The 13,247-nt window shown below is 38.0% G+C and overlaps 2 protein-coding genes across 4 annotated transcripts in view; both read right to left on the bottom strand.

Annotated features, from left to right (window-relative positions):
• Positions 1-2,387: 2,387 nt before the first annotated feature.
• CUNH3orf38 (chromosome unknown C3orf38 homolog) lies at positions 2,388-8,763 on the bottom strand. Its single transcript, XM_065741939.1, has 3 exons — positions 8,536-8,763; positions 6,801-7,021; positions 2,388-3,853 (listed from the first exon to the last, which is right to left on the bottom strand). The coding sequence occupies exons 1-3, from the start codon at positions 8,666-8,668 to the stop codon at positions 3,281-3,283; spliced, it is 927 nt and encodes a 308-aa protein (XP_065598011.1). The 5' UTR covers positions 8,669-8,763; the 3' UTR covers positions 2,388-3,280.
• Positions 8,764-11,146: 2,383 nt separating this feature from the next.
• ZNF654 (zinc finger protein 654) overlaps positions 11,147-13,247 on the bottom strand; it is a 35,011-nt gene continuing 32,910 nt past the window's right edge. For all 3 annotated transcript variants that reach the window (XM_065741941.1, XM_065741940.1, XM_065741942.1), the window contains one exon: positions 11,147-12,974. In XM_065741941.1, the coding sequence (XP_065598013.1) occupies positions 12,967-12,974 (8 nt within the window). In that variant the 3' untranslated portion in view covers positions 11,147-12,966. The remainder of the gene's footprint in view (positions 12,975-13,247) is intronic.

Here is a 13,247-nt window from a genome sequence, read left to right on the forward strand (position 1 = left end):
AGCAGCTGTGAATGAGCTTGGAAAAGAGGATCCTTGCAATTAACTGGCATTACTGTGCATTCCAAATTTACTTGTGTAACATATATGCTATTCACCTTTGCAAAGAGAGTCTGAAATTCACATCAGTCACGAGCTGAAACTCAACATCTCAGACTAAGGAGTCTAACACTAGCGGAAATTCTGTCAGTGTAAATAAAATTCTGCTCTTTAATGTTTTCCCTTCTTCCATTAACAAGGCACTCCAAGATCTGCTGTTATCACAGCTGCTGGACTCTTTTCTTGCTACCTTCCTGGACATATAAATAGCCTTACTTAGCTATATTCTATCAGTCTTCACTGATGGGCAGACTAAATGAATTACCTCTCACCTTTTGCTGGATATACAGTCCCTACTCTTAACAGTGCTGGAACTGCCAACTTCTCTGTAACGATAAAAGCACTGTATGCTCTTGGCTGGAGAATCAGACTCAAAACAAGAGCCTGACAGTTTAAAATTAAATTTATCTGGAGAAAATTGTTTACAGCAGTTCCTGTTAATTGTAAGCTGTGGGAGAAACAGCACACTTAACTTTGGATTTTTATTTTGTCTTTTGAAAAAGAAACTTCCCTGTTTCGCTTTTTACAGAGCTTGATTGCCTTGGAGTTCACTTCTCCAGTTTTTCATGCATGACAGTCTAATGTGTCTGCTTCAATTCAGTTTGAAAAGATCAAGGAATCAGTCATATGTGAAAAAAACGTTGCAGCAGTGATGCCTGAAGATTATTTCAAGAAAACAATGCAGTTCCAAACAGTGTCACTCTGGCATTACAGCAGCATTTGCACATTATAATCTTAGACCTCCACATTCAATGCTATATACAGTTGTGGCTCCTTCCCTAATGGAAAGCATGAACAACCAAAATTGGAATCCTTTTTCCAAGTGGAGAAGAAGTGTATGTAGAAGGGATACAGTATGCTTTTTAAGAGCAAACACAGGCTTGAGAGAAAAAAAAAGGAAGGTATATCAGGATAAAAAGTCACATCAGTTTAACAACTGCAAAGCCACAATGGCTCAGCATTGCCCAAGTGTCAGCACCTACCAAATACTCAGGTGGCGAGACTGTAAAGAGCAGGTACTGTGCTATTTCCTGTGCATTTTGTGCAGCAACCTGGGATAACTGCTGCACTCTAGTTATCAAGATCTTAGCAGTTCGATCAGCACCACAAGAGCATTCAGCTGTCCCCGCAGGTCATCACTAAATTGCATGTCCTCTATTCCACTCTGCTACAGAGTAGGAATTTACAGAGGTGACAGGCCTGGAACAGCATTAACAGTTTTTGCAGAACTCAAGAAGTAAGAACAAATTCATTACTTAGCAACTTTAGTAAAAAGCTGATTTATCACAATGTTCTTTGCACTCATTATTTTGAAGTTAGCAAAAATAAACATTTTGAATGAAAGAGGCTGTTGTCTGATCACAAATTTAACTCCAGAGAAGTTCAGGTTAGCACCAAAAAAGGAAATTCTCTGTTCCTTCTGTGGGTACTGGTGTGGCCAGCCTTGTCACAGCTGGTCAGCCAGAAGAGTTGCTAAGGAGATGCTGGTTTTAACTGGGACCAGTTCCCACCCCCCCCTGTTCGGTGTAAGCACTGACAGAAGAAGGAAGCAAGGACACTTACCTGAGGAGAAGAAGGGGATGGCTCACATCAAATCTGCTTAAAGCAGCAATGAACACTACACCCTTTGTCACGTTCATATTTAACACAGTGACTAAAGTAACAGTTACAGTGCCAGCTGGAAACTACAATTCTGCAAAAGATCAAACGTTTGGTTGTAGTACAGATCTGCAAACTGAACGTTGAAGGAGTGTCCATTTGGGTTGGCTTTTGTCCTCACCTTAAAAGGAACACAACTGTCAACAAACAAGGAAACTGTTTCTTCTAAATATGAAATTTAGGTTGATGTTTGTTTATAATAAATTAGTAGCTATTAAGTCACACCTCAACTGTTTATTGGGAAAGAACATTCCAACACAGTATTTGAACTTTTGCTTAGAAAATGAATCAATTTAGACTTTTTGTTGTTGTTGTTGTTAAAAAAAACTTTAGATTGAGACTGTTTGTAAAAATCAGTTCAGGGTATTTCTTGGTATATCACATACCTGAATCTTTCTTCCCCTCATCTGCCCAGAATTTTACCATTTGACTTCTTTAACAAACACATCAAAACATTTCCATTTTCACTACTCGTATTGGTGAAGTTATAAAATACAAACAAAACTCCTAAATAAATCAAATAAGATGCTAGAAATGAAGTTGTTCTCTAGTTTCACCATTAATCACTTAATAGAGAGAAGAAAAAAAGAATTGTAAAGAGCAGTCAAATTCTACAATGGTAATAATTTCAGTAGTATTTAGATTTTTTATTTATTTTATATCACAACTTGCTGTAAATTCCCATTGTCTTGACAACGTGATAAAGCAGCTAGGAGTAGACAAGAATTCCAATGTTGAGAAAACATATAAAAATTACAATTATTATATTAGAAACTCTGTTGCAAGTATATACAAAATAATTATCAAAGCATTTGCTTCAGACACTAAGTCTGTAAGTCCTAAAATCAACCATTTGATCCAAGAGAGACAGTGCTACAAACAGATGCCCATGAAACCATCTCAACAGTGGAACTGCGAAGTAAGAGAAAATAAAGGATATAAATTTCAACAATGGTAACCTCTGTGTTGTCCCATTGAGCTACTACTACTGATTAGAGAGGAAATCACATTCAGAATAAACAGGCAGCATCTCCATTCACTTTATTCTGCCTGTTCACTCCAAAGATTCACAAATTAGCAGACAGTTTTCCTGGGACTTTTAAAAGACCAATCAGACATTCACCTGTCCCAATTTCAAAATGCCAGAAGCACGGAGTCAAAAAAGCCAGAAGCAGGAGTTCAAAACAGTTTCCCAAAAAGAAGCAACTTATAACTTGTGAACTCGTGGTCTTCCAACTTGATATAAAGCTTCCCATATTCAAATGTACCCGCATTCTGTAATAACTCCATTCCCAACTATAGTTACAAAGTCTACAGTAATATGTTTAAATGTTTATTAACTGTTGGAAAGGTGCCCCAAACCATCACCTTTAGGCTCAGTATTTCCACCTGTGATCCAGCAAATCTGACTCAAGAAAGAGACAATATCACGTCGCTGCAATCATTTCAATCTTCATCTAAACACTGTAAGTGCTCTATGTTTTTTCTCCCCCCACCATCGGTCATTCAGTTTTGAAAGAATTGCTCAGTATTTGTAAGGTTCAAGCAGTGCCAGTTCTTTCCCATCGTACCACTCTTGCAGTTGATTTGACTCATATTTGATGGAGGGTTTTTCGATCTGCATTCCAGGCTCCAGAGCATTCTGTCCAACTATTTTAAGATTCACAATTTTTACTTTCCAGGTATTCCCTCTAATTGGACACCTAACGAGTCCAAAAATTTGTTCAAAGATACCCAAACAAATGTTGCCTCTATGTACTGTGCCAGCCACTGCTACCAGTACTAACCCATGTCGTGACATGGCACATTTCAGTCCACCAGCAGTCAAGTTAGGGTTGAATAGAAGACATTCTTCTTTAACCAACGAGAGCAGACGAAGGCTCACCATTTCTGCACCATCATATTCTTCTATGTTCTTTTCTATTGTGTTGTAACAGAACTTCATTTTGGCATTCTCCCAGAAATGCTGAGGTCCCCACGTATCTTCAGATTTTACTCCCGAAGGATGCTGAGAATTTAAGAGTTCAAAGAACCACTGGCAGAATTCTTCTCCTAGATTATGAATATCATCCTGTGACTTCTGCCTATTTTCATGACTCTGCAATTAAGAATATTTTTTTCTTAGTATTATTTGGTTTTACCATGCGAGTTTGCCAGTTTCAACAGTCCAAAGTCATTTACATTCTTACTTTGAACACTCCAAATCTTCAAGTACTCAGAGACAGAGTACCTGAAGAAAACAACAAAGTAAAAAAACATTTATTCTTAAGACTGTAATCATCTCTCAGTTAAGACAATCAGCGTAGGTTCTTTGAAATGCAGTTCTCCCTTGGTCTGCAATTTGTAACCCAAGAGGGAAATCCTGGCTCTGCTGAAAAAAGGCCAGGGGAAATGTTTCTGAACCACCTCTGTGAGATCAGGATTCTCACAGAGAGAAAAAAATATCTCTGGCAGCATAAAAAATACTTGGGCAATTAACTTTTTGCTGACCTTTACACTTAGAAAAGAAAGTTACAGAAAATTAAGAAGGCTACAGACTCATCCCTAAAAGCTGATCTGATATTAAGATGCACCAATTCACTAAGACTAAAGTTAGCAAATATGCTGACATTTTTTTCCTCTGCCATACTGTCTTCAGTCTCTTGTTTCTTCCTACCTTTCAAGCTTGTGAATTGTGGAGTTCTCTGCACATTCAAACAATTGTTAAGAAAACTGCTTACAGAGAAGTCACCTTTTGAAAATGCACATCCTGCTACCTGAAGCTGACAGAATACTTCTGATTTGTGGCCAGCAGCAATATTTCTGATTTAGCAAAGCTAGCAGTGTTTGCTAATAAATGCACGAGAATTCAGGAAGAACTGAAATTCAATGAATTACTGTGTTCCAGAATTGTCTCAGCACCAGATCACATGCCTGAACTCAGCCTTGTGTAGCACCAAGACTGCTAAAATCACCCAAAATGTGTTTGATCACCTTCATAAGTAATTTTTATAGTCTACAGTATGTTTCTAATACAAGAGGAGCACAAATCAAAGAGAACCACGCCTTATTGTATCTCTCCTCTTGAAAGCACACAGGAAAAAAAAAGACTTGTTGATTCTCAGTTACTTTTCTAATAGTAAAGCTGATCACTTAAACGGGACAGGAAGGCTGTAGGGATTTTCAAGAATGCATGAACCTACTCAAAATACACCTCAGACTAGCTCCCTAAGGATCACAAACAAGCTGCATGCTGTCTTTTACCTTGTTTTACAGAACAAGGCATTCCTAAAATTCATCTAAGACAAAAGGATTAAAAAAAAAAAAAAACCTTGAATAATATCTGAGTTTAATGTTGAGCTGATGAAAATGACACTCACGAGCAACGGGTGTAAAATTTTGAAGCCAAATTCACAGCAAGTAGCAAACCTGAGTATCAATTAGGAAACAAAGACCGTGTTGTAAAATTCAAACCAGAAGAGGGCAGCAAACTGCTCCAAGAGTCCTATCACTGCTTGCCGTACTTTCTAAATACAGTTATGGGCCAGGCTTAAATAATAATTAAAAAAACATATTATTTGTAGTCTTTCTTTGTTATGTCTACAACTACATGTAGAAAAGCAAGAATGAAGGCAACAAATTGGTTAGCAATTAAATATTTACAACAGGTTTTTAAGTTGATTATAAAAACAGCTCTTTCTAAAGGAAAGGCAACAACTGGATGTTCAAGTATTGCTCTGAGTGTCTATTTAATCCGTACAAATATGTAGTTCACTTATTCTCTTCTTTCTTTTACAACAGGCAAAGTTTTTTTACTTAAAAAAAAATCATTCTAACTTCCCAGCATAGAGGCACATGACTTCCAAGGGCAAGGTGAAAAAGAACTAAATGGCAAAGTTGCTTTGCAGGGTTTGTCAATCAGTCTATTTTTACAATCAAAGATGAAAAGTTCAGCTATACAAAAATCCTGGAACTGTCAAACAAGAAACTATAATTAACTTCCAATTCTGTTATGCAAGTTTGCTACTCATGCCTTCAACGTGACAAGGACCAAAAGGATTAAGCAAAAACAAAGGCAAAGCAAGATGTTTTAGATCCATTCCAACCCAAGCCTTTCTACAGTTCTATCATATGCATGCGGTAAGTAAAACAGAAAAATTTTGCAGAAGCAAAGTTTTCTTTCCAAACATGCACGTAAAACATTGTTTTAAAAGCAATTATCAGCTAAATCTTCAATTTAATCAGCTAACCCCAGAGGAAAGCTCCCTGCATTGAATTCTCAACAGCTACAGAGCTCAAGCAGTCCAGCTGGTGGGGCTGTTGCTCATTACGTCGCTGAGAAATAGTACTTGAGAGAGCAAGGTTATTGAAAACTGCATGGTAAAGATCCAGGAATAATAAAACCCTGAAAGTTCATTACACCACAGCGATTAGGCTGAATGTGGTAATTTGAACTTGTTGAGCGTTATTTAAATTGAAAGGAAAACGGCACAGAACTGGCACTGCTACAAACTTAACATTTCAATGACGTAAAAGTGCTCTCTATTAACTGCAAGACCTAAGGAAAAGCTCTGCTTACAGACAATGCTGTTTTGAGCACACTGCCTCTAGAAACATATCAAGAGCCCTTTCTAAAAAGCCCTTACAAATGCTAATCCCTGGCATGGCTGGCAAAAGACTGAAAATCCCCAGCTAGCAGCAAAACTTCTGAGAACATTTATCACATTAAAAACTGGCAAGGGACTGTGCAGGGTTTCCACACCACTAACACTGCTTTGAGTTATTCTGGAGTCTACAGAATTATCTCTCAATATCCCCTATTTTTAAATGGCAGTTCAACTTAAAAGCACGAGGAAGTCCCCACACATTAGAGTTAAAATGCACTTGTAGTATACTCTGCAAGTGACACATTGGCACAGTTACTTTAAATGATCTGATCAGAGCAAGCAAGAACACACATACAAAAAAAACACATTAAGAGATTCAATACCTTCTCAAATGCATGCAAAAAGCCTCACAGTGATTCTTGTTCTGTATCCTCATATATTGCAGAAGCTAGCACTCACCTCTGCGTATGTTTTTCTTTCCCCTGACTCTAAGACATGTGATACGAGCTTCCCGTCCCAGTACTGCCTTACATAGGCAATGAGTTGATGTTTCTCGGAGGAAGGAGATACTGCAATTCCTTGTACTGCTAAATACTTAAAAAGTATTTCTCGACATACTTTTCTTCGTTTCAAAAGTTCTTCTGCACTTTGGCTGTAAACCAAGATGGCCTGAATGGCTTCTGCAAGCGAAGAAATGGAAGTCAGCACTTGTATCTCTCACAATTAAGACACAAACCTCTGCTATTTCTTAAGCTCTTGATTTGCACCTCCCAATAGATCACAACACTAAGTGAAATGCACACAGTTACGGATTTGTTCGTAAACTGAAATCTGAAGTAACTAGACACAAGTCATGTTACACAAAGAAGCCAAAAGCTTTGGAATGTGTTCAAATACCATTGTTGGTTTTACTGAAGAGCTACAGACCTTGCAATCCCTGCTAGTGGTACCGTGACCGTTTGGAACTGTGCATCATTTAAGCTTGATGAAAAGGATGAACGTTTACAAATAAACCACCAATATTTTTCAGGTTGGTTGAGATGTTCAACTCCAGGTGCCTTCAGAAGTGAAAGGATTCTTGTTCACAATGCATTTCACCCACAGTCCCAGAGACATGGCTTGCCATAACTTCAGAGCAATATAATTTGATTCTAACATGGCAGAGTGTTTAAGGCTTGCTGCTTCACGCCACTGTAGTGTATTTTCACTCATCAAAAGCTCTATTTCATTTTCCATTTGAAAAGCTCTAGGGATATTCTGAAACATGCCTATTATCCACCTGTCTTCTTGAAAGCAAGATTACACAGAGAAAGAAGAACCAGACAAATCTTTCCAGGTTCTTCTGAACATGCAATCTGAGTCTTAATTTCTGCATCAAATGAATAGTTTATGTAACCTGGCCAGAAAACATCACTATTTTCAAGTACATATAAGTATTCAGATGCTTCCTGGGAACGGACAATTGACAGAAAATAGGTCATCTCTTATTTCTCCTACATTGAAAAAACATTCTGTACCAGGAATTTAGTTTTTAGACACTGCAAAGTAGATTGACAAAAGGGGGCTCCTGGAGGTAGAAGAAATGTTATTGTATCAGTTTTATCCCTGCACAAGTCATGTTACGAAGCTCATGTTCATAAGAAAACATCAGGTGTAGCAATGCAATACCAGTGCACTGAAATGTAGCATTCAAACATTCAGCTGCACGGTTCTGCAGCAGAATTTGGAACTCAAGATGAAATATATTTTTACAGTCACTGTGCAGCCAGTTCTCACTCAAACGGAGGCTGGGTTCTCAGCAACTTATATATCCACAAACACTAAGTTCAAACCCGAAATGAAGCATAGCTGAATAACCAAACCACCGCCTCTTTTATCTATAATCGCTATAAAGATTAAGAAGGCTGGAGAAAACCTGCAGGCACACGAACGCCGGTGTCTTCGGCACAGACCCAGCCCCAGCGGAGGAAAAGCTCCGAGGCGCTTCAACCGAACCAGCGGGAGCCGCGTTTCGCAGCGGGCCGCAGGGGCTAGCTCCGTTCCGCCTCCGTCGCTGGGCCACAGGCCAAGGGGTACAGAGGGGCTCAGGGGCAGCGCGGCGGCGGGAGCTGCTCAGGCACAGGCGCCCGCTTCCTAGACCTGAGATAGGGGCGACCGCGCAGGAAGGCCGCCCGCCGCAGGGGAATCCGCACACCTTGGCGGTTCTCAGGGTGTACCAAGCGGTTAGTGACGGTGTCCGTCAGCGCCATCAGCTCCTCGGTCTCGAGCAGCTCCAGCATCTCGCGGCAGCCGGCTCGCTCCCGCTCGCTCAGCCCCGGAGACGCCATGGCCTCCGCCCGGCGCCGTCCCACGGCCTAACTCCTAGAAACGGCGACTTCCGGTCCGGCTCAACACCGCCCCCGAGGAACCGCATCCACTTATCAATAGTCACCGGGCGGAAACAACGCCCGGTACTTAGGTTCCGACCCGGCTCACAAGCAGAGCTGAGGCGGCAAGCAATGTATTGCAGCGTGCGTATACACAAGACGGGCTGGTGCCTAGTAAGGTACACAGCGCGCTCGAAGCTTTCGCTGCACTACAGTACGCTGCAGTAGTATTTACAGAGCGGATCCCCAAAAGACGAGATCACTTTCTATCAACAACAAAGACAACGTTTTATTGAACAAATCTATGTACAGTACAAAAAAGTTTTTAAAATGAAACACTACTGTTGATTTATTGCAGTTTGATGGCTCAGTTTTAATTTGTACTCTCATATAAAATGCAAAGTAAAATAATTTAACATTCAACAAGGAAGCACAAATTTCCTTTCTTGCTGAACTTGTAACAGCTTTTACAAATTAACAGAACCCCAAAATGCATATGCTGCATTTAATCAGAAAGGTGTTATACAGTACCAAATAAATTAAGAAAATAGTAACACTACCACCCCCTTTGAGTCTCCTGTCCATGCCGTTGGTGTTAAACAATAAAAGAAATGAGTACATCTGAACCTTCCGTGTGATATTAAAAATCACAAAGTTTAATGTTATAAATTATCCAAACTATACAATTTATAGAGTTTCAATGAATATGGCTAAATAACCAAAGTACCAGTGACCTTTCCCCCACAGATATGACCACTTTCAATAATTATATTTTTTTGTGAAAGGTGCCCACAAAATGGCAACTCTCTGAGAATTAGAGCTTGCATGACCTTTACAGTGAACTGTCACCAGGTTAGAGGAGACAATCTTACAATAAAAGTTTAAATCCAAGTTGAAGCCACCTGAAGGAACGTTTTTAGAACCTGATTATCAGCAATAAAATGCACAAACCGATCCAGTAAAGCTATGTCCATGTGTAACTTCAGGCAATTTTCAGAAACGTCCATGCTTACATTACACATATACTCCAGCATTTACTGAATCAAAGCAATACATCCTGATGAATTATTTCCTATTAGATGCTTAATGCCTGGGACTAGACCTTTCAATTCTAGACTCAGAACGTTTTGCAGCCCTATCATTTGCAGGCTTAGTACAGGATAATACTCAATTTACTAAAGAATCCTAAAAAAGCATGTAGAATTATCCCACACACATAACAGTATTTGTTTGCTCAGAACTGAATACTGCAACTGAGAATACCAACAGGTATTAGAGAACAGTTTGAAGAAAATACAGTGTCTTCTGAAATAAAATCATATCTTAAAAACTTTACCACCCACTTGCCATATTAATTCAAGATATTACTGATAGGTGTTAGGTGATAACTAATGCTCACCTATTTATGAATTCAGTCTTCCAGTTCTCTCATGTGAATATTCTTAACACGTGGTATAAACAAATGGTGGTGTCCAAGAAAAGCATCTTTGAACAAAAATGAGTTTAATATGGGTACAAAAAATTATGGTCACAGTTTATGCACGTACATAGATGCATTTATCTACAAAAGAAGAAACGCAAGTTTCAGCCGTGTTTTTAAAAGCATATTCAAACACATGGAGCTCCAGGAAAATGTTAAAAAGCACCAAAGATAAAAGGTACACTTGAAGGACTTTACACAAACACCTGTCACATCTATTGACTGAGTTCCCAGATTTTTAAAACTGCAGCAGTTTATTTTTTTTTTTAATTTTTCCCCCCAAATACACTTCAGCCAATTTAACAGATGCTAACCAAAAAAAAAAAAAAAAACAAAAACGGGGAGTTTGGGAACATTCAAGATTCTAACTGGGTCCTTAAAAATTATTCATAGTTGGTAGCATGAAGCAAAATATAAAAAATAAAAACACCCCCAAAAAAGCAAAAGTGCATTTTGCTGGTACAGCCCCTTGAATTTGAAATTTTTTAATGTATTTATATATGTAAATATTCATTTAGACTGTGTGTGCAATACATATGGATGACATTTGAATCACTTTTCTGAAAAAGCAAAAAAAAAATTCTTTGGTGCCTTGAATGTCATAAAGATCTCAGAAATTGGGCCAGCCATTTATATCAATGTAATGTACACATCTGTGATCATAATTTTATAACCTTTTATGTTAATCCAACTTAAAGGAAAAAACAACAAAAACAAAACAAAACAAAACTAGAATTACAAAAAATATGATTTCTGAGTTTGTGTTCTTTTTACCTCTCAGGAAGGGAAAAGGAAGCAGAATTAATGCAAATATCTGCAACTTGACAGAGGATTTTTAGCAGAGGCATTACTGAACTAATAGTTCCAGAACTATTTAACAGCTTATTTTACAGAGAAACCCTTAAGTTTACAAGTGTGAGCCATTACTACAATGAACAAATCTTTTATTTAACTTGTTTTTTTTACTCAATTTTTATGCATCTTGATTTAAGCAAGCTGATCATCTTACTAAGTCATACAGATGTTGTGATGAACTATTCAGGAAGCAAAGTAGCTGAGCAGGAACAGTTGGCCTTTGCTGTCCTATATTTCTGTACTCATTTCATTTGTACACACCATGTCTCATCATTGGACATTCTGTGACAATCACTCAAATATTTTCAGGGAATAACATGGAATACAATTTCAAAAATAACTTTTATGGTGGGAAGATATTGTAAGACAGTTGTTAGAGGATAAATTAACACATTAATTAGACAATGTGCACATTTACATCTCTGGAGCATGGAGTTCAAAAACTGTAACAGCATCTTTTTGGTTTCATAGACTCAAATATCCTGGTTTGGAAGGGAACCATAAAGATCATCCAAATCCAACTCATGCTTCCAAACATCCTGTCTTTTTTGGGGATCTAGAAAGGTGAAAGACTCAATTCTTACCTTCATAAACTTTGTGACTGTCTTTATAAACAGCCAGTTACTGGATAAAGTGCTTAACATGAAATAAACTTCTTCACTAACTTGTGGGAAAGGCTATCTTCTCAAAAGATGATGCTAGATAGAGTTGTACATTGTATCTTAAGGCTGAGTTAATACACATTTTCCCCCTTTCTTTTACACAGTAAATACTTTATTACAATACTGAGTTGTGATCTACCACTATTAGGTAATACCACACGTGTGAAGTAAGCTCTTCCTGATCTTTTTCCTAACTTGACACTCATGCCCTGGTTTCTTCTGTCATGATTTTTTTTTTAAGAAAAAAATTAAATTAAAAATAAAATTAGGAAAGCTTCTCAAATTCTCTTCATTTATGTCAACAACTGATACATCCCTATATTTGCATAAAATCAGTTAAACTCTCCTCTGCAGTACAAGTCTATCCCTCTGCACACTCCACATTTGTTTCATTCTGCTTCTGTTAATATTCACATATCTTGTGCATTTACTGCTTGTATTGGTCTTCCCTACATATAAAATGGATATTTTATGGGACACTCTACATGTATTTTAACCACATTTTAAAGGCCTTCTCCTGCATACATTTGATTTCCACTTTGCCTAACTTAATATCACACCAACACACTTTTTACTTGCGTGCTCTGTACTTTAAGGGTTAAATTCTTTTTTTGCTGTTAAGAGTTTTCCACCCATCTTAGACTTCTTTCTACATCATTCTTTTTTGGATTCCAAGTATTAGTTTATTAAATGAGCTTCACACTTTTTAGCAGATAATGGAATCACATACTCAAACTTTGAAAAAAAGAATGTTTAGTTCCTCTACACATTTCTTATGCGTTTCATCATAAAGTGACACATTCTTGAATGACTTCTTCCAGCTGTGCAGATGAAGAGCCTCTAACCACATTCTGTAACTAAAGCAGCTTACAGAACCAGCTGTTTTTTATTTCTGTAAGGCAATTAATGCCTCTGCTTTCTCTGCCTGTTCAGCTGTATGCATTGTTTTCCTTAGACCTTTGTGCTGGAAAGGCTGTGCTGATAAGCTTCAATCACGCATTTGGAATGGATGTGGCTTTTTGGATAACTGGTACTTTGGGGATTTTGTAGCAATCTTTCTGGATTCAAAAGCTGCAGAGCTCCCATTATTCCTCTATAAGTTCTGTCTAGAAAATGTGCTTTCTCTTTATCAAGGTCATGTTTTCTTTAGTAATTTGAGACTGCTTTATGATTTAAGGCCAACTGGGAAACAAACTCCTGCTTCTTCATGTAGTGCTTTCTTACACCACTCCTCCTTCGATACATTTTCCCACAACACTGAATCAGGCACCTGCAAAATAGAATACATAGGTTAATCTTCATTTTGTTCTCAATGTAAATCATTCCCCCATTTGGAACACTGCTCACGTTTTCCTACATGTGAGGCTTCAAACTTGCAAAAAAAAGGCAGACTGAAATTCTTTTCTCTGTCTTATAAGAGATCTTTTCCGTAAGTGTTGCCTACCAATTTTCATCACCTCTTCTTATCACAGATAACACATCTAAATTGAAATTCCAATTTAGTGCAATAATTGATGTGAGTGACCTTCCTTCCTTTGAATTT

The sequence above is a fragment of the Cyrtonyx montezumae genome, unplaced genomic scaffold (assembly GCF_038088225.1).
Source record: "Cyrtonyx montezumae isolate F1298 unplaced genomic scaffold, pur_monq_1.0 scaffold_3, whole genome shotgun sequence".
Lineage (NCBI taxonomy): Eukaryota > Metazoa > Chordata > Aves > Galliformes > Odontophoridae > Cyrtonyx > Cyrtonyx montezumae.